General features: G+C 48.2%; 1 protein-coding gene across 2 annotated transcripts; it reads right to left on the bottom strand.

The window, feature by feature from the left end:
* Nucleotides 1-74: 74 nt before the first annotated feature.
* Nucleotides 75-20,190, bottom strand: myo5b (myosin VB). Of its 2 annotated transcripts, none has more exons than XM_053411380.1 (38): nt 20,016-20,190; nt 15,859-15,969; nt 15,478-15,649; nt 15,218-15,362; nt 14,942-15,098; nt 14,725-14,868; nt 14,566-14,647; nt 13,980-14,087; nt 13,709-13,818; nt 13,365-13,630; nt 12,889-12,970; nt 12,650-12,790; nt 12,393-12,515; nt 12,189-12,272; nt 11,961-12,095; nt 11,792-11,889; nt 10,993-11,079; nt 10,346-10,457; nt 8,412-8,623; nt 8,163-8,319; nt 7,808-8,047; nt 7,473-7,709; nt 7,284-7,377; nt 6,870-7,015; nt 6,342-6,461; nt 6,010-6,144; nt 5,866-5,931; nt 5,513-5,752; nt 5,079-5,224; nt 3,860-4,058; nt 3,681-3,774; nt 3,380-3,523; nt 3,060-3,211; nt 2,736-2,976; nt 2,227-2,521; nt 1,933-2,107; nt 1,771-1,851; nt 75-1,432 (listed from the first exon to the last, which is right to left on the bottom strand). In XM_053411380.1, the coding sequence occupies exons 1-38, from the start codon at nt 20,043-20,045 to the stop codon at nt 1,280-1,282; spliced, it is 5,514 nt and encodes a 1,837-aa protein (XP_053267355.1). In that variant the 5' UTR covers nt 20,046-20,190; the 3' UTR covers nt 75-1,279. The 2 variants fall into 2 exon arrangements, with proteins under 2 accessions (XP_053267355.1, XP_053267356.1); XM_053411381.1 differs by lacking the exon at nt 20,016-20,190 and adding an exon at nt 18,133-18,666.
* Nucleotides 20,191-20,564: the final 374 nt, after the last annotated feature.

Here is a 20,564-nt window from a genome sequence, read left to right as displayed (position 1 = left end):
TAACATCAAACACAACTGAAATGTTTCTGCAGATTTGAATGCTGTGAAAAATACATTTATGATTATTAAAGATACATTTTTTATATTTCCACCATTTATTAACTTCATCATTACGTCAATTATTAAACAAGCTTTACTCAGAATTCAATAACAACAGTTTAGTGTAAAAGACAATCAGACGTATTGATCATCAATGATGGCACGGCAGACAAGCGCAGTCTTTCCTCAGACAGCAGGGGGCAGCACACTACATCTGTGTTTCCTCTACTTTAGTGATAAATTAGCGTCATCACAAATATTGAAAAATCTTTGTATAAATCACAGAGAGAGAAACGTTAAATGAGCAGAGAGAAGAGAAAACGTCAGTAAAATTATTTCCCACAAAAATAAAAAATTAAAATCAACAGAGCAGAAAACAATATTCAAATAAATGGAAGACTGGATTCATCTGTGAACAAACAGCTGAACACGACCTGAGCAAGAAAAAGATTCTGATTGATTTTAATTTCTAGTTTTAAAAGCAGCTCGATCTTCACTCGTTCAAACAGAGAAACTGTTTCATGATCCACTGAGAAGAACTCGACTTATTTTACTTCTTTACATATTAACTTATATAAAGTTCATAACATCCCCTGAGGAAACTGTTGCACATTTAAACTTGTCTTCTTTGTGATATTTAGTGAAAGATTTCGTTCTGTCTCTTTTTCTTCTGTTCAGCACATTTAGTCAGAAAAACATTTTCGGATCTATTGCATCACGTTTATATCACAATTATCATTTTTCTAAAAGACGACAGAAGCTGAAAAGTCACTGATGGTGAATCTGCCAAAGTTAAAGGCACAAGAAACGATTATATTAAATCTAAAGAATCAGATCACATGAGGAGGAACTTCAGGAACGTGAATAATTCCAGAAGCTGAGACGACATGAAGATAAATGTTACTGACGTTTATTCAGAGTCATCAGCGAGGAGATTTTTATTTGTGGATCCTGAAACATAATTTCTCCGACCTCTGACCTCCCTTATCCTCCAGGACACTTCCTGTTCCTGACGCTCGTCCGGACACGGAGACGACACATGGAGACAGAAGCAGCTGCTCTCTGCTGGAGGACAGACGTCAGATCGGACAGATGCTGAGTGAATAAAGGAAGTTTTTACTGTTCAACGTCAAACAGGAAGTCAGAAGTGACCCACTGAATCCTCTCAGGTCGACAGACGCAGTAAGACGTGTCTGTGTGTCCGTGGCGCGGTCCGTCCGTCCTGGATGTCTCTGACACTTCAGACTCTGACGAGGAACTCGAGGCCGAGCGAGGCCGGGATGTGCAGCGTCTCCAGGCTGAGGGCGGAGGGCGTGTAGGGGAAGAGGACGGGGAAGGTGTGCTTGGTGTCGATCAGGAGCTGAGGAGGATCGTTCCTCACCTGGAGACGACTCTGGACACATGAAGACACAGGAGACAGTAAACACATCGTCTGAAAAGAATCTTATATCTTATCAGAGTCACGTGTTTAACACTGAGTCAACGATTGATTTGTATACCTCTATGAATGACACATGTAGAGAGCTCCAGAATATAAGTATATAAATATATAAATGATTCAAACTGACACTGAGGAGAAATGACTGGACCGAATCTTTACATGTGTCCAGCAGGTGAATTCACTTTGATCAGAAGAGCTGATCCCTGGACTGATCAGGACGTGTGAGACAGCCGGAGGACCAGAGACCTTCAGGGACAGAGGCTCACAGCAGCTCGGACTCGGACTCTCACCTGAATGTCTCTGATGAACGACACCGTGACTCGTTCCTCAAACTCGTTCAGTGGCGTGTAGAGGTTCAGGACTTTCACAATCTGCAGGAGACAGAACCTCACGTCAGCTTCGTCTCATGTCGTGACGCAGGGACATGTGATGTGTGTGTCATGTGACCAGACCTGCTGTGTGGTGAGGGCGATGCAGAGCGAGCAGATGGCCTCGGCGTCCTGAGTCGTCTTCTTCTTCACCTGCAGCAGCTGAGCGGCCTGAATGACCGGCTCCAGAATCACTGCAGCTTTACTCTGATACAAGTTGTTTCCCCGGAGCCACTCCTCCAGCTGACTGGTGTTGTATCTGGAGACGCAGGGACACAAAGACACAGAGACAAAGAGACACAGAGACAAAGAGACAATCACTCAAACTGTGTAGAATCAGGTCCAATCAGAAACTGCTGTTGTCCCGGCTGTCGGTACCTGAGCTGCATGCCCGTGCTCCAGGAGCAGACGTCTTTGCGCAGCAGCAGGTTGTTGAGCGTGACAGCGTTGATGCAGTGGAACAGCTGTCGGACCACCTGACCCACGATCTCCGGGTCCAGCCCGTGGTCACTCATGATGCTGTGAAACTGCCCCAGCTGCCTGATGAGGGCCTCCAGAGTGTAGCTGCTGGGGCCGCCGGCGTCCGTGTCCATGCTGGACGAACGGTTCCTGTAGCCCATCGGCTTCACGCCCGCCAGGCTGGGGATGCTCTCGCTCTCCAACATGGCTGACACTGGGGACAGCAGAGAGACGGACCCGGGGCCCGGTTCATTAAATGTCCGGCTGATAAAACAAGCTACAAACTGTGTCTGTGCAACCAGTTATCACCAGTGCACCAGTTGTACACGTCCGATGTCCCAGGCCTCCCACTGGTGGACGTCATGAACGGAGACTTCAGGTGTTTCCCAGTGTGGCAGAGAGGAAAGGTGAACAGCTGTGAAACTCACCGATCATGGGCTGTATGATGCCTTCTGCCACTTTGATGAGCTGCTGGTAGATCTGGATGGAGAGGTCGCTCAGCACCTGTCTGTACTCCGCCAGGTCAAAGTTCTTCAGACAGTGCTCGTTCTGTTTGGGCGAGTTCTGCGTCATGAAGACCTCGTCCCCGCTGTACTGCTTCAGGCAGTGGAGCAGGCGACTGGTGTTGGCCAGCCAGAAGGACGTCGTCTCAAAGTCATCGCTGTTCTTCTACAAACAAAAGAAAATACTTTAAATAAATCAAAACCACAGAACAGGCCGGTTAGAGAGGAGCGTGGAGGACTGACTCGCACCTTGAGGACCTTCTTGATGGAGTTGATGGAGGAGGTGAGCAGAGACTCCACCTTCTCGTCGTCGTTGATGTAGTCGGCGTGGCGGATGCACATGAAGAGGATGTAGGCCGGCAGGCAGGGGACGGTCCCCGACACCGTGCTGGGCTTCATGTCTGAAACCATAAGAACGTTTCTTCACTTCACATAGAAATCGAGGGCGACTGACACGATTCTGTGAATAATTTAGGTCTAATGTTTGATGTTTGATGCAGACAACAGAGGGTTTGATGGTTCCACTGGGACTGATGCTGCTACGACCTCAACCAGCTTCATGAATATACCTGTGATCAGAGTCTTGGCCAGCAGAGCTTCATCCTCCTTGTAGTACTCCAACATCCCCTCGAAGTCCTTCTCCTTCCTCTGGACGGTCACCTGCCGACTCAGCTCAGGTCTGGATCTGCTGCTCAGAGCTGCAGCCTGAGACGCTGTGACAGAGACAGAGACAGAGACATGAGACAGAGACAGAGACAGAGACAGAGACAGAGACATGAGACAGAGACAGAGACGTGAGACGTGAGACGTGGGACATGAGACATGAATCAGAGTCAGATGATCAGCTGCATGTCCGTCTTCCCCTCTCACCCTCGAGCTCCTGGACCTTCTTCATGTAGATCCTGAGCTGCTTCTTCAGTTTCCTCTCGTTCTTCTCCAGTTTCTCCACCAGCTCCTTGAGGTCCTGCAGGAAACAGGAAACACAGAAATTAGACATCAGAAAAACCCAAAACGTGTCAGTCCTCCCGTGTTGTGATTGGTTTCCTCACCAGGTTGTCGTTGGTGAGTCGTGTGATCTCCTGCTGGACGCTGTACTCCACCTGGGCCTCCGGGGACAGGGACATGGTGTAGTTGATGATCTCCTGCTTCTTCTCGATGTCGGCTTTCAGCAGCTCGATCTGAGTGTGAAGAGCCTCCAGTTCGTCTTTGTGCTGCCTGGACTGAGTCTGCAGCTGGGCCTCCAACAGCCTGGAGGGAGCAGGAGGACAAGGAGGAGCAGCAGGAGGTCAACGTGTGGACATCAGATATTGAGACATGGGTATTAAGTCTTAAGGTGCGTTTTTAAGGTGGTATTCCTGATTTAAGGTGGTATTATGGTGCATACACAGCACAGGTACCTTCACCTGCCTGACTCCTAAGAGAACAGGTTTCACATTAACGAAGTGTTTGAGAGCACCGTGTGTCCGTCCTGCGTGACAGCAGAGTCAGAGGGTAACGACTCAAAGACTCAAAGGCTCAAAGGCTCAAAGACTCAAAGAATCAAAGGCTCAAAGACTCAAAGACTCAAAGACTCAAAGACTCAAAGACTCAAATACTCAAAGACTCAAAGACTCAAAGACTCAGCTCAGTCGACAGTTTGGAAAAAAGAAGAAAATAAAAAAGTGAGAAGACAGAAACCTGGCAACTTGTTTGAGGCCTTGATAAGCCAAACCCAGTTCTCCATCTTCATTCAGATAACACCAGTCCTGCTGGATACTGGTTTCCACCAGACAGAGGACAGGAAGAGAGACAAAGAACCAGAGAGACAGAGAACCAGAGAGACAAAGACACACAGAGACAGAGACAGATGGAAGAAGATGAAACAACAGATTGTGAGATACAATGTAGAAAACAATATAAATGAAAAAATAGAAAATGTATCAGCTGAATAAATTGAATTATTATAATAATAATAACACTAATAATAATAGAGGTAAGTACAGTTGCTACTGACATCAGACACCGGGACGACCTGGAGAGACGAGGCCGCTGCTCAACCTACCTAGCATGGCACGTTAGCGCATAAGACCAACGGGGAACTGTGATTGGTTGTTGTTATGAAATTTGCACTAGTGCCAAACATCAGGCCCGCCCACCGCCATGAAACAATGTGCACGTGAGGGACCTGCGTTACTAAGTCGACCGACAGCTGTGGTGTCAACATCACAAGTCCGAGGACGACGGGACACAAACACTGATGGACAGGTGAGCCGTGATGATGTCACTGACCTCTTGGACTCAGTCAGCCCCTGATACGCTCTGAGGGCCTCTTCCTTGTCCTCAGGAACCTCAGTAACCTCAGTGACCTCTGGAACCTCAGTGACCCCAGTAACCTCTGGAACCTCTGGAACCTCTGGAACATTATTACTTTGCTGCTGAAACACAGGAAACACAGAGAGTGACTGAAAACATCTACAACTTGACTCTGGTGTCCCACAGGGCTCATGGCTAGAGACGCTTCTCTTTACTCTTTGTTCAGGATCTTTTTCTTGAAATGGAATTAGAATGGATTGTAAAATGAGTTTTAAGACCTGAAGTTATCACACAGTCACAGTTTGACGCAGACCATGTTTTAGTTTTGAACATTTTCAATCTGGACGTGACGTTTTCCTCTCTGACAGATTTGTTTGAGGTTCGTTTCAACACATTTTTGTCAAACTCACAACTTGTTGGTTCTTCTCCAGGAGCTGAGCGTTCTTGACGATCTGAGACCTGAGGATGAGCATCTCCTCTTTGCGGGCGTCCAGCTCGTCATTGGCTGCTTTGAGCTGACTCAGCAGCAGGTTGTAGCCGTCCTGCAGCTCATTGGACGAGTTGTTTTGAGCTGCTCGCTCAGAGATGCTCTTCCTCAGTTCGTTGAGGTCGTTCTTCAGCTTCTTGTTCTCTGACTCCAGCTCCTCTCTCTGCAGAGACAGGTTGTATCCATCATTTGATTCAACTTCCATCACTTTCTGTCATTTCCTTCAGACTTGCAGATGATTTAAACGTGTTTTTAACGTGTGCGTCAGTTTCGTACCTTCAGGTTATTGTAGGCCAGATCTGCGGTTTCCACCCCCGACGTGGGACTCCTCGGCTCAGAGCTCTACGACAGAAACAAACCGGTCAGTGAAACGTCCTGGGACCATCAGACGATTCATTAACTTTTGATCAGAGTCCTCACCCTGTTCTTGGCGAGCTCCTCCATCTTGTCCACGCTGGTCTGCAGCCTCTTCCTCTCCTGCTCCAGCTCTCGCACTCGTTTCTGCAGCTTCATGAACAGACTGATGTCCATCGCAGCTTTCTCCACGCCCATCTCCTGAAAACCAACCAGCAGATCCACACGTTCACTGTCTGATCCAATCCTCTTCCTTCATGTGTCACATCTACACCTCCGTCCTTGTTCTTACAACAAACAGGAAACTAACGTGAAAGACTTTGAATCTGAAAAGATGAATTCTCTTCCTGGTCAGATGATTTAAACGTGATCATCATGTTTTGACCTCACAGCCTCACCTCCACCAGCTGGACAGAGTCCTCTGTGTCGCCCACCTCCGACGTGGACACTGACGGGTAGTTCGAGTCCGACTCCAGGCTGCTCAGATTGGACGGGTTCCTCGTGTGGCCGGGCACGAACTGGAGGAGGATGGGAGAGTGAAGCGATTTTTAAACCCTGGCTGTATGTGTCAATAAACATCTTTATAGTAAAATAACTTTAAATATATCAAAACCACAGAACAGGCCGGTTAGATTCATAGGTAAATATGAACCTATGAATCCTGTTGTTCTAACGCAGCCGCTGTCATTACTTGACTCAGGGCTGCGATGACCTTTAACCTTAGACCACAAAAATCTAATAAGTTTAAACCCTAACCCCAAAGTTGACGTAATCTCCTCAAGTTGTTCTTGAGATATCACCTTCACAAAGAATGAGACAGACGGAAAACCTGAAAACATAACACCTCCGGCCACTAGGTGTCCTAGGCCCGGGGACGTGGACCGGAGCGGGAGTAGCTCCGCCCCTAAAGGCAGGTGAGCGCTCACCTTGGTGAGAGACACCTCCTCCTTCAGGTTCTCGTATTTCTGCTCCACTCTGGAAATCTCTTTGAGGAGGTTCTGGTATCTCTGCCTCTCTGCGTCCAGCTCCTTCTGAAGAGACGCCTCTGTCTGAGACACACTGCTGCTGATGTCTGAAACACACACAGACACACAAACACACACAGACACACGCACACACGGACACACAGACACACAGACACACACACAGAATCAATGACCCAGTTCCACCTCCTGTCGTCGAGCTTCAGTGTTCAGACTTCACCACTTTATTGACCTCTAGTGGTAAAGTAGCGCATCACATCAATCTGACTCCAGAGCCCTGTGGTTTCCAGGTTAGTAAACAGTGTGTGGATGAGGCCAGCAGGGGGCAGCAGCAGCACGGAGGAGGTAAGGTCTCACCTTGGGAGTTCTTCGTCTGCTGGAGGATCTTCTGGTTCATTTCCTCTTTCTCACTCTTCAGCAGAGAGTTTTCTTTCTCCAGCTCCTCCACCCTCTGAGGTCATGGAGGGGAAAGGACGTACATCATCAGTGACATCATCACAGGAAGTGACTCGAACACGTCAGTGATTGGACAGACTTCACACTCACCTGTTCCAGGCTCATTTTCTCGCTGCCGTGCTCCTCCTCCAGTTTCTTCCTGACGGCGTGCGCCTCCTGAAGCTCCGCCCTCAGCTTCTCCAGCTCGGCCTGCAGGGAGGTCAGCTGACCTCCTTCGCCACGCGGACCCCGGACCTGCTCCAGCTCCTTCCGCAGTTTGACCACCTCCGACTCCATACTGACGTTCACGGACTGCAGCTGCTCGTTCTGAGTTTTTAAATCTTTAGACTGAAACAGGAAAAGATGAAGTTTGAGTCTGTGTGAGCAGCAGTAACAGTAGAGCGAGGGTCGCTCCCTGGTTCTACATGTTGGGTGTCGCTCTATACCTGGTCGTCAATCTTCCTCTGCAGCTGGACGATCTTGTTCTCCATCCCTGAGTTGAGGTTCTTCAGATGTTGGGCGGATCGAGCTTCGATCTTCCGCTCCTTGAGTCGTTTCTTGGCTTGTACGCGTCTGAACCCACACTGGATGGTGATGGCAGCGTTCCGTGCACGTTGGAACTTCTTCCTCTGCAACCAGCCACGGACGCTCTTCTGGATGATCATGGCCTTGTGATGCAGGAGGAACTGAGGAGGAGAGACGTGAGAGGAGGGCGGTCAGAGATCAGAACTACAGAGTCCTCCTCACGTCTCCCCATCACAAACACAGTAAAGAGCTCAACAACACCAGATGTGTTCTTACCTCCCAGTAGATCCTGCGTGTGAACATCCCTTTAGCGTAGGCCTGGATGGTGACCACCGCCTTCCTCACCCTCAGGTAGGCCCGTCGGTCTCTCACCATCCGATACTGCTTCTGACAGACGAGTGCAGCTCGAGTCAGACGCAGGTACTCGGCGTATCTGAGGAGAAAACAACGACAGGAAGATGAGACGCACACTTCCACCTGGTCCATGTTCATCACAGAGAAGAGATCGTCCTGCAGGACACTTACCTGCGGGCCAGGTAACCTCGGCCATATCTCTGCAGAGTGACGGCCATCTTGCGGATCTTTCGGTATCGGACTCTCTGCAGCCAGCCGCGAACCGTCTTCTGGATCTTGATGCACGCCCCTCGGAACCTATCAGCACGGAGCTTCTCCAGGTACGCCACCTGACCCGCCCGGAAGAAGATCTTCGTCTTTCCAAACTGGAACATGTCCGGCTCCTGAGACACGAGGAACAGACCATTCATCTGATCACTGACCTGATCACTGACCTGATCACCGACCTGATCACAGACCTGATCACTGACCTGATCATTGATCTGATCACTGACCTGATCACAGACCTGATCACTGACCTGATCACAGACCCGATCACTGACCTGATCACAGACCTGATCACAGACCTGATCACTGACCTGATCATTGATCTGATCACTGACCTGATCACAGACCTGATCACTGACCTGATCACAGACCTGATCACAGACCCAATCACTGACCCGATCACTGACCTGATCACTGATCTGATCACAGACCTGGTCACCGACCTGATCATTCATCTGATCACTGACCTGATCACTGACCTGATCACAGACCTGATCACAGACCCGATCACTGACCCGATCACTGACCCGATCACCGACCCGATCACTGACCCGATCACCGACCTGATCACCGACCCGATCACTGATCTGATCACTGACCTGATCACTGACCTGATCACAGACCTGATCACTGACCTGATCACAGACCTGATCACTGACCTGATCACAGACCTGATCACAGACCCAATCACTGACCCGATCACTGACCTGATCACTGATCTGATCACAGACCTGGTCACCGACCTGATCATTCATCTGATCACTGACCTGATCACTGACCTGATCACAGACCTGATCACAGACCCGATCACTGACCTGATCACAGACCTGATCACAGACCTGATCACTGACCTGATCATTGATCTGATCACTGACCTGATCACAGACCTGATCACTGACCTGATCACAGACCTGATCACAGACCCAATCACTGACCCGATCACTGACCTGATCACTGATCTGATCACAGACCTGGTCACCGACCTGATCATTCATCTGATCACTGACCTGATCACTGACCTGATCACAGACCTGATCACAGACCCGATCACTGACCCGATCACTGACCCGATCACCGACCCGATCACTGACCCGATCACCGACCTGATCACCGACCCGATCACTGATCTGATCACTGACCTGATCACTGACCTGATCACAGACCTGATCACCGACCTGATCACCGACCTGATCACCGACCTGATCACCGACCTGATCACCGACCTGATCACAGACCCGATCACTGACCCGATCACTGACCCGATCACCGACCCGATCACAGACCCGATCACTGACCTGATCACCGACCTGATCACAGACCTGATCACTGACCCGATCACCGACCCGATCACCGACCCGATCACCGACCCGATCACTGACCCGATCATTGACCCGATCACCGACCCGATCACAGACCCGATCACTGACCTGATCACTGACCTGATCACTGACCTGATCACAGACCCGATCACTGACCCGATCACTGACCTGATCACAGACCTGATCATTGACCTGATCACCGACCTGATCACTGACCTGATCACAGACCTGATCACAGACCTGATCACAGACCTGATCACAGACCTGATCACTGATCTGATCCCTGATCTGATCACTGACCTGATCACAGACCTGATCACAGCCCTGATCACAGACCTGATCACAGACCTGATCACAGCCCTGATCACAGACCTGATCACAGACCTGATCACCGACCTGATCACTGACCTGATCACAGACCTGATCACAGACCTGATCACCGACCTGATCACAGACCTGATCACAGACCTGATCACTGACCTGATCACTGACCCTGTCGTGGATTAAACGTGTTCTGACCTTGATCAGCGTCGCCAGCAGGTTTTTACAGACGAGCTTCTTATCCGATGACGTCATGTCAGATTTCTTCATCAACACTCGATACCTGCTGAAGAAATCAGGATACGTCCACCTGCAAACAGGAAGTCACACACGGTCATCTCTTCAAAATAAAAACTGATAACTGCTTCCATCACGGTCACTTGTTGTAAATAAACTGAATTATTTTTCCATAACCACATGAAGAAATATTTCAAAGTTAAATTATGTGAGTGAATCCCAAATATTTCTGATGGTTCATAATCAAATCTTAAACATGTAAATAAAATCATGTTTAATGATGATAATGTATTTTAATATATTTAAACCAAAGTCAAACTTCAGATTTAGAATCTTTGACATTTGAATCTCAAATAATATTGATGGGAAACTGAATCCAAACATGTTTGGTTATGTGACTTGAGTTATGTGACTTGTTGTTTCTCAGGCTGTTTCACAGGAACTCAGATTATTAGATTTCACACTGACTCAGGAGAACGCTGAGAGGAGAACGAGCTGCAGAGAGAACAACAACAACAACAACGACAACAACAACAGCAACAACAAGATGTCGCTGCTCCTGAAGCAGAAACACAGACCTGAGATCAGTCTGTACAGCGTGGACTCACCTGGACGGGTATCCGGCCGCACTGATCCGGATGGTCTCCAGCACACCACACGCTCGGAGCTGCTGCACCGCTCTGCTGGAGTCGAACCTGCAGCAACAAACAGGAAACACATTAAAATCACCTGGGACCACAGTGGACGTTTGGTTTGTAGGTGAAGTCCCACCTCCTCTTCCTTGTTTGCGGCATCGCACAAACAAACACACACACACACACACACACACGGCACAGACAGACTGACGGATGACAGCCGGACCAGTGAAGAGACGTGAACCTGAGTCTGGATCATGTGACTTCATCTAATTAACGTGACGGAGACGTCAGGAGGTCGAGAACAAAGCAGCGTTTATCTGAACCAGGCTGAAAACATCCAGTGAGTCAGAAACAACCTCGAGCTGCAGCTCTGTCACTGATCAGTACTTATCAATCATCATTTTACTATTACACATTTATCATTTACTTATTATGTATATTTCATCATTACAGATTAGGTGTTTGTTTTTTACTTTTCTTTGTTGTACGTATCAGTTTTCATGTTTCATCAGTTCTGTAATAATTATTTAGTTGATATAAAAAAAATGTCTGTGACGTCATGATTGACAGCCGAGGCTGTCTCCTGATTGGTCAAGTGCAGCAGCACAAGATGGCAGCGTTCGTATCCGGAAAATTTGAGCTTCATCTCTGGAGGAGGTGGAGATGTGGTTTCCATCTTTATTTACAGTCTGTGGCTGAAAGTACATGTCTGTCCTGAACCCTTCAATCATTAACCTTTGACCTCAGAGGAAATAAATGGTGGACTCACGAGAAGGCCTCTTTGAAGTCGTTGGGTTTGATGCAGCGGACGTAGTGAGGCGTCGTGGCGTTCAGAGTCTCCATGAGAAGATGAAGGGAGCTGCGGAACTGGAGCAACACAAACACATGAGTAACAGGGAGGAGACGTCCTCGGGGACGTCCTGCAGCGGTCAGCTCACCTGGTGTCCCACTGTCTTCCTGTGCTCTTTGTTGGGCCCTCGAGGACTCGGCTTGGCTGCGCGGACGTTCACCCTGGAGTTCTTTGAGGGGGGGGCATCGTCTTTCTCGTGAAACAGATCTGCTACGAGCTGAAGCTGCAAGAAGAGGAAGCGACAACATTTCATAAAGATCGAAGGCAGTGACAGATTTCATCTAAATCCACTTCATTGAGACTTCTCTGACTTTACCTGGCTGGCCTTCAGGATGTTGATCTGCTCCTCGTACACCGTGTCTCGGTTCTTCTCCAGAAAACCTTCACACTGATACTCCACCTGTCCAAAAGGAAATGACATCATCAGCTCATCTTTGTGGATCTTTGTGTTTTTTCACAATCTTTGTGAACGGATCTTTGTGTTCTTGTGTTTGGGGGGGGGGGGGGGGGCTGAGCTCACCTTGTCAGCGAAGTGTATGATGATGAAGGACGTGTTGGACATACGAGGTTTCTGAAACTGATCTTTGCTTGAATGCTGCTTGAAGAGCTTCTGAGCCCAGTTCACGTCGGTTCCCTTCGGAACCTGAAACGTGACAACGAGCAGAAGGAACAACGTTCGTTAAGGAGGAGGAGGAGGGGGGGGGGGGGGAGGAGGAGGAGGTGGAGGAGGAGGTGGAGGAGGAAGAGGAGGTGGGGGGGTGGACAAAGTCTTCCTACCTTACACTCCTCGTCCAGCAGGTCCAGGATGCCGAGTCGAGCCTCGATCAGGTCGATACACGGCTGATTATCATAGAAGTCGATCAGAGTCCAGGGAATCAGCTCCTTCATGTACTCCTCCTGCTCCAGTTTAAACACATGCTGCACAAACACAAACACAACACAACCACAATCAGCTCCATCAGCTGCAGGGAGGAGTGGAGGAGAGGAGGAGAGGAGGAGAGGAGGAGAGAACTCACAGAGTTAAACTGCTGCTGAAGCTTCTCGTTGGCGTAGTTGATGCAGAACTGTTCAAAACTGTTGATCTCAAACGTCTCGAACCTGCAGGAGGTCACAGACAGTTTAGATCAAACACAAACCTCGACCTTCGACCTACAACATCTAGAGAACATCTCATTTTCTATTAGTTGGGTTCCTGTCCCATCTGCTGACATGGAGGAGGTGTTTAGGATCTCTACTGCAGCCAGCAGCCGGGGGGGTCGAGAGCTGACATGTCGTCCATCTTTTTTTACAATCTATGATTTCTACAGAACCTGATAGATCATGAATCAGTTGGACTGGGGGAGGGGCCACAGTGGATCATGACCAGCTATGCTCCTCTCCGGTTGTTAGAGAAACAAAGTGGAACAGAACACCAGTGACCAAACACTGGTGCTCTGTAAGTTTAAGAACCTGTCCTTCTAGACCCCAGAGTATTATGGTCTGTCCTTCGTACCCGTAGATGTCCAGGACGCCGATGAAGGAGTTCTGTTTGGACGTCGTGTGCAGAGACTTGTTGATGTGTTGCACGATCCAGTCAAACATGCGGGCGTAGATGTGTTTGGCGAGGGCGTCCCGGGCGTTGGTGGCCTGCTTGCTGGACATGTTCTTCACGTACGTCTCTGAGGTCGTAGCCAACTTCCTGTGACAGAGCCAGTGCTCCATCTGCTTCAGCTCCACCCCCAGCAGCCGGCAGAAGTGCGTCAGGTGGGCGTCGTCCTTCTGTAACACACAACGCCTCCTCTTAGAGGCAACAACCGACAAACATGTGTGAGTTGTCAACATGGGGGCGGGGCTTACCGAGACACGACACGACTCTCCGTCTCTCTCTGAGCAGATCTCTACGTTCCCCAGATGAAGGATGGACGCCATTATTCTGAAGATGTTGCTCTGACTGCTGTCCTTCACACCTGCAGACACACACACACACACACACACACACACACACACACACACACACAGATGTTGAACAGACGTTTGACTCTATCGTCACATGTCTCCCGTCCACATTCAGGCCACAGCACTGATGGGGATGAAGATGGAGGATGATGAAGCTCGGGCCGGATCTCACCCAGCAGCGTGAAGGCCTCTCTGGTCTTCTTTAGGTCCTCAGCGTCGTTCACTCCCTCGATGAAGATGTTCTCCCCTAGAGACGTGTAGGTGAAGTCTTCTGCACTGGCTGCAAGAGACAGAACACGTGGAGGTTTCACTGGGACGAAGGCGAGTGGTCGGTTAGAGGAAGTGAGACACGTCCACACCATCTGTCAGACCAGCGTGATGTCCAGCGCCATCTTTGATTTCTTTAAACCAGAAGTATCTATGTCTGAAGGACCGGGGGGGCGGAGCCAGACTGAGAGCTCGAAGACAATGCATGCCCACCTGCACCCATTGGATGTTACTAGCTGTCAGTAACATAGTGGTACCCCCCCCCCCCCCCCCCCCAACACATCCGGTGCTTTATGGTCTGTTTGACTCTATAGGATCATAATTCACTAAATGAACATCAGCTGTTTGAACTTGAAACTAGAGACTGAGACAGAAACTCCTGAGGAAAATCAGAGGAGTCATTTTCTCATGGACTTCTATAGAGACTACCAGTGGAGTCGCCCCCTGCTGGTCACTACACAGAAGACAGGTTTGGTAGTGAGTGGACTTACTGAGGCTGAGGTCTTTGAACTCTGGTAAACTGGCAGAGGCACAGAGCTGATAGAAGATGTGATAGTTCCTCTCGTCCTCAGCCTGTGAAACATGTCGTACAGATGAATAACGAACAGGCTGAATCCAGAATCCTGTGAAACACTTGGGATCCGACTGACCTGGAACACGACTCGAGACTTCTCCAGCAGGTACGTGCGCATGTTGGCTCCGATGATGTTGTATTGTTGATTGAATCCGATCTGAATGTACTTTCCAAAGCGACTGCTGTTGTCGTTTCGGGTGGTTTTAGCGTTTCCAATGGCCTGAAGGGAACAGAAGAGACTTGTTAACATGTCGCCTCCCCCCCGAGGTTTCATCATCCTCATCATCACTCACCTCCATGATCGGGTTGGAGGCCAAGACCTTCTCCTCCACGTTAGTGTCATTAGCTGAACCCCCCACTGTGGCAAAGAAGCGCATGGCGTACTTTGCAGAAACCGTCTTTCCTGCTCCGGATTCTCCGCTCACGATGATGGACTGATTCCTCTCGTCTCTGCAGAGCCAACACAAACGTTACATTTTACTACACAACAGCGACAAACCGGGTGTAAAGTGTCACTGCTGCTGCTGAATATGTTTATAATACGCAACAGCAACAGCTTCAGATCTGACCTGGACATCTGTTTGTACGCTTCTTCAGCCACAGCAAATATATGTGGGTCCATGTCGCCCATGTTCTGTCCAGTGTAGGCGTTGATGACCTCCTCTCCATAGATCTGCAGCTGCTCATACGGGTTAATGGCCACCAGAACAATCCCTGAGGAACACACACACACACACACACACACAGACACACACAGGGCCTGAGCTTCATGCACAGTATGCGATGGTAATGAGTGACAGCTGATCAGAGATCGATCAATGAGACTGACCACAGTATGTGTAGATGTGGTTGGACTCCAGGAATCGAACCCGGAGGTTGTGCAGCACTGCAGGTTCATGCAGGTAGCTGAGAGCCGTGAGGTCGTTCTCTCCGACCAGGATGTCGGGGTTCCGGAGGAAAGGAAGAGGGTTGCCCTTTGGACCCACAGGGTACTCCAGAGGCTGAGGCAGAACCAGGAGAACCAATCAATACACAATCAATATCTCATTGAGACGTCTCAGTCGTCTCCTCGTCACAGGTGAGACACAGACGACTTCCGTGGGGATTTGTTTTCATGGTTTCCATGTGGAACATTTCTTCCTCGATCAAACATTTAATAATTGTGTTTTAAATTGAGATTTCCCCTCTAACAGGATGATGTGAGTTTTACCGTTTCATCTTCACGTTTGAGGTGAAGAAGTGATTCTCCTTCTTTGTAATCTCTGGTGATCTCTGCAGCCGCCCACACATCCTCAGGGTCCGGGATCCAGACCCGGGTGAACTGAAACACAGGTCATCAGGTCGGATCAGGTTCTGAGGCCAGAGTTCAGACCTGGACTCCACAGAACTGGTTAAACTCAGAGGTTTAAAACAAACATCACATTTCTCTGGAGGACTCCACATGAATAAACCAGTGTGTTACTGGTAAATAAAGATCTGAGCTTCTATCAACATCTATACAATTATCTGTAATGACAAACTGTACATTATTAAAATCATTTAAAATCAAAGTCTTTGTGATAAATCCAGTGTTTTCAGTGAAGTGTAAAATGGAAACAATTATCTTTATGTTCATTCATGTTCTGCGACAGCCAATCAGAGAAGAGCTAGGTAACAGCGTGACCTCAACACAGTGTGTCTATCTGGGACACGTCAGAAACCGACCAATCACTGCGCAGCATGACGCCAGCATGTATAGCAACTGTGTCACACACAGAAGTGGTAATGAGGCGTGTGTGTGTGTGTGTGTGTGTGTGTGTGTGTGTGTGTGTGTGCGGCGGGGGTGTTCTCATGCCTACAGGAATGTGTGATGAGGGTCTGATGTGACAAACTGAAACTGGATCAGTTTCGTGAAACTTAATCTAACGACTCAGAGAAAAGAATCCCTGCTCGGTCTGTGATTGATAATCGGTCTGTGATTTGTCTGTAGTTCAGCCTCTGAACAGACGAGGTCTCAGGTTTCACTGAGCAGCATCAGCCTGAGAGGAAATCAGGGTGTGACCAACAGGAAGTCAACACCTGTTACACCATCCTACATCCACCTGTCACATGAGTGATGGTGTTAGAACTGAGGAGGGTTACTGATGGGACCCCCCCCCACACCCCCCGCCTCTAACAGTGTCTCCCTCCCACCCACAGATGTGACATGTACGAAATCCGTCTCCACCCAACAACAACCCGACTTCCACTTTATCTGATTAAAAGACAGATGGGGGCAAACTGACAAACCCTGACTACCCCCCCCCCCCCCCCAACACACACACACTCTGTTCAAGTGGGACGATAACTATATTTGTATTTATTATAAACTCACAGCTGCTCTGAGGAGTGGGAGTGTGCAGGGTCTTAATAGATTAGAAAGAACAGATAGATTGATGATAAAGTGAAGCGCTGACAGACTGTGACTCAACACAAACCAGATGGAGCTGCAGGATTGACCCCCCCCACCCCCCCCGGTCTGGATTATGTGTCTCAGCAGGTGAAGAGGATTTAACTTCCTCATTAATGATGAGTCCTGCAGCCGCTTCACAGAAACTCTTCAATGTTCTCTTTAACAGTTGAAGTGAGTCAGACCGGAGGACCCCTCCCCCACATGACAGAGATTCACTCGTCCCTTTGTCTGAAACAAGTTAACAACCAGAGCACAACAAAAACACAACCTCACAACAACCTCACAACAAACTCTGTCATCTCAGAATCTCATGGTCACTGTTGGTTCTACAAAAGCACGTTCATCCTCTTCTAGAAGCAGAACCATGTTCCTCTGACATCACATTCATTCTCACTATGTGAACTCTGTAAAGATCTGGTTCAAGAGGCGTCGCCTCAACAACATTTCCACAAGGCGACATATCTCGAAGAATCTCCAGCAACTACAGCCAATCAGAGCGCAGGACAGGTTGAAGTCGGTGTGAAGAGGCAGAAACCTCTGGTATGTGTGGACGTCTTCATCTTCTACGTGTCCAGCTCCTCTTCTTCATCCTGAGATGGTTGTGTTCTTCCAGTTTCACGTCACGTGTTAGAAACCTCATCAACACGTCCACTCGCTCTCTGGGAAGCTTCCACACATTGTCCTGCTGGTTCCTCACATGGACTCACTCTGACATGCTACACAGCTTTCTGGGGGGGGGGGACCTGGATCAGCTGATCACTGTTGTGTTTACGTTTTCTCATTTTGGAGTAAACCACCTGTAACCAGGGGCAACAACGTGTGGGAAGTCACCACGTGATCCATCAGCTGTGAAACTGAGACTCAGAACCAATCACTGAAGGAAGCTCGGGTCAGACACACGTCGTCACCTGCCACCCGCTGACGTCACCAGGTGAGTGACATAAAGTTAGAATTTACAGGAAGTTTAGAACCTGGGTTTGTTCTGACAAACACACAAACACACACACAGACACACGCAAACACACACACACAAACACACACATAGACACACACCTTTGTGTACAGCTCGTTCACAGACATCTTCCAGCTCGTGTTTCCTCCGTGTTCGAACAAACTATGACGCTTCAGTTCCCATTAGATCATGATCATCTTTTAGAATAAGCATAATCCATAAAAATCCATTAGAACCAGTAGAACAGTTCAACTCCTTTAGAACCAGTAGTACAGTTCCACTCCATTAGAACCAGTGCATTGTTTAAACTCCATTAGAACCAGTAGAGCGGTGTTTCCTTCACTTCCTCCTGGAGCAGGTGAACAGCCCGCCTGTCCACGGCGGGGAGGGGGAGGGCTTCGGACACTTTGTTGGGTGGAGTTCGGCTCCGTGGGTTCGATTCTTCATGTGTTCTTCATGTGTTCTCCGCTTTCCCCCGGTTCCCAGGTGTTCCTCTGGTTCCTCTGGTTCCTCCGGATCGTGCAGGTGAACCGCAGATGATCCCCAGACACACACCGCACTTCCTGACACACACCGCGCTCTCTGATTGGCTGTTGCCCTGGACCGCAGCCAGGTCTCTGCGGCGCACACACACACACACGCTCGCGCACACACACACACGGATCATTGGGGGTCGGGACCTTTGAAATCCCACAATTTAATAAGTTGTATTAATATTTATACTTATTTGTATTTTGTTCTGTTGAATACAATGTTATCAGGGTTCATCTATTGTTTTCTTTTCATCACCGTATCTGTCACTTTTTTTGGTCAGATGTGTCAACAACAACAACAACAGCATCAACACAATAACTACAACAACACAACACTTCTGATGTCATACAGGTGTGTGTTCGTTTGCCAGTGAGGACGCTGACTACACGCTGCCTTCATGGATCTGGAGGTAACGACGTGCACGCGCTGTGGTCTTGGACATGGGGGGGCTGCAGGCACGTGCAGTCTTCATCAAACACGTCACAAGTCAAAAAGCTTTCAGAAGGTTCAAAGGTCATGACCACCACCAGGAGGCAGCGGTCAGGCCTCTGGTCTCATCTCAGACTACAGGTGACTACATGTCCAGTTGCATCATGGGAAATGTAGGAGACACAACTAATTTCTCAAGTCACTATTTTTAGCACATTTAAAATCATTAGTCAAAGTTACAAATCAAACTGTAAACAATATACGGTATTTGACTACAGGTATAAAGTTACAGAAAATGGAAGTATTCCATTTATTAAAATGTCAGTATATGTATATATAATACTTTTTACTCAGTTAAACCATTGAATGTAAGTTTATTGTAAGTATTTTGCAGAGTGGTACTGATACTTTCACCTCAGCTACCGGAGTTTGACGTTTGAATCAAAGAAACGTGGGTGTGTATTAGAATGTGTTACAGAGTACTACTGACAAGTTTACTTTTGTTACTCAAGTAAAGGTGTATTAGAATGTGTTACAGAGTACTACTGACAAGTTTACTTTTGTTACTCAAGTAAAGGTGTATTAGAATGTGTTACAGAGTACTACTGACAAGTTTACTTTTGTTACTCAAGTAAAGGTGTATTAGAATGTGTTACAGAGTAGCACTGATACTTTGACTCAGGTTGCTTAGGTTAACTTTTGAAGATAAGAGTTTTACACATACTGGAGTACTTGACACCGTACTACTGATACTTTTAGTTAAGTTACTTCGGTAAAATTTTGAATGAATAGGTTTTACTTGTAAGAGTATTTTACAGAGTCATAAATGTGAGCATTTCTTGTTGAGCTGAGAACTCTCCTCCACTTCAGAGCAAAGATCTTATCTGACATTATGTAAGTGACACTTGCTGACGGTGTGAACATTAACAGACACGTCTCCTGTCAGAGCCGCACAGGTGAAACAGGTGCTACAGGTGAAACAGGTGATAAAGGTGTTAAAGGTGATAAATGTGACCTTTACCTTGGAGTAAGGGTAATATTGCCCGGTCATCGTCAAGTCCGCACATAAAGTCCGAGTGTGTGAAGCAGCTCCGCAGCTTTAACAGTCACCAGGAACAAACAAATCTCAGACCTGTCTCAACACAACTATTATTCTTACAACAGCTAATGATCCACTCCCAAACCACACCTGCTGCAGGTATGAGCTGTTTACCTGCCGCCGGCCCGACTCCGCCCACAACACCCACTATCACACCAGATCACCAAATAACGAGCCGTCACACCGTACAGTCACAGTCTGTGATGGGCTGTGATTAGCACAGACATTAACAAACAATGACGAGCCAGTGAAATCCAGAGACTGGCTGCAGGCTTACTGTGTTCATGTTCCTCAGAGGATAAACCTCCTTGACTCTTCATCAATCCAGTGAATATTTGGTGAAGGGGAATCTGACTCTGGATCGAGCGACATCATCTGGTCCAAAGTGAAGTTTTATCAGCTGATACCTGCAGAACTAATATCAGCCTCAGCCAGAGGTTCATTGAAATTCCTCCTCTGAGGATCACGAAC

Source organism: Pleuronectes platessa, chromosome 19 (assembly GCF_947347685.1).
Source record: "Pleuronectes platessa chromosome 19, fPlePla1.1, whole genome shotgun sequence".
In the NCBI taxonomy this organism is placed as follows: Eukaryota; Metazoa; Chordata; class Actinopteri; order Pleuronectiformes; family Pleuronectidae; genus Pleuronectes; species Pleuronectes platessa.
Note: the sequence above shows the minus strand (reverse complement) of the source record. Positions and strands in the feature narration are given on the sequence as shown.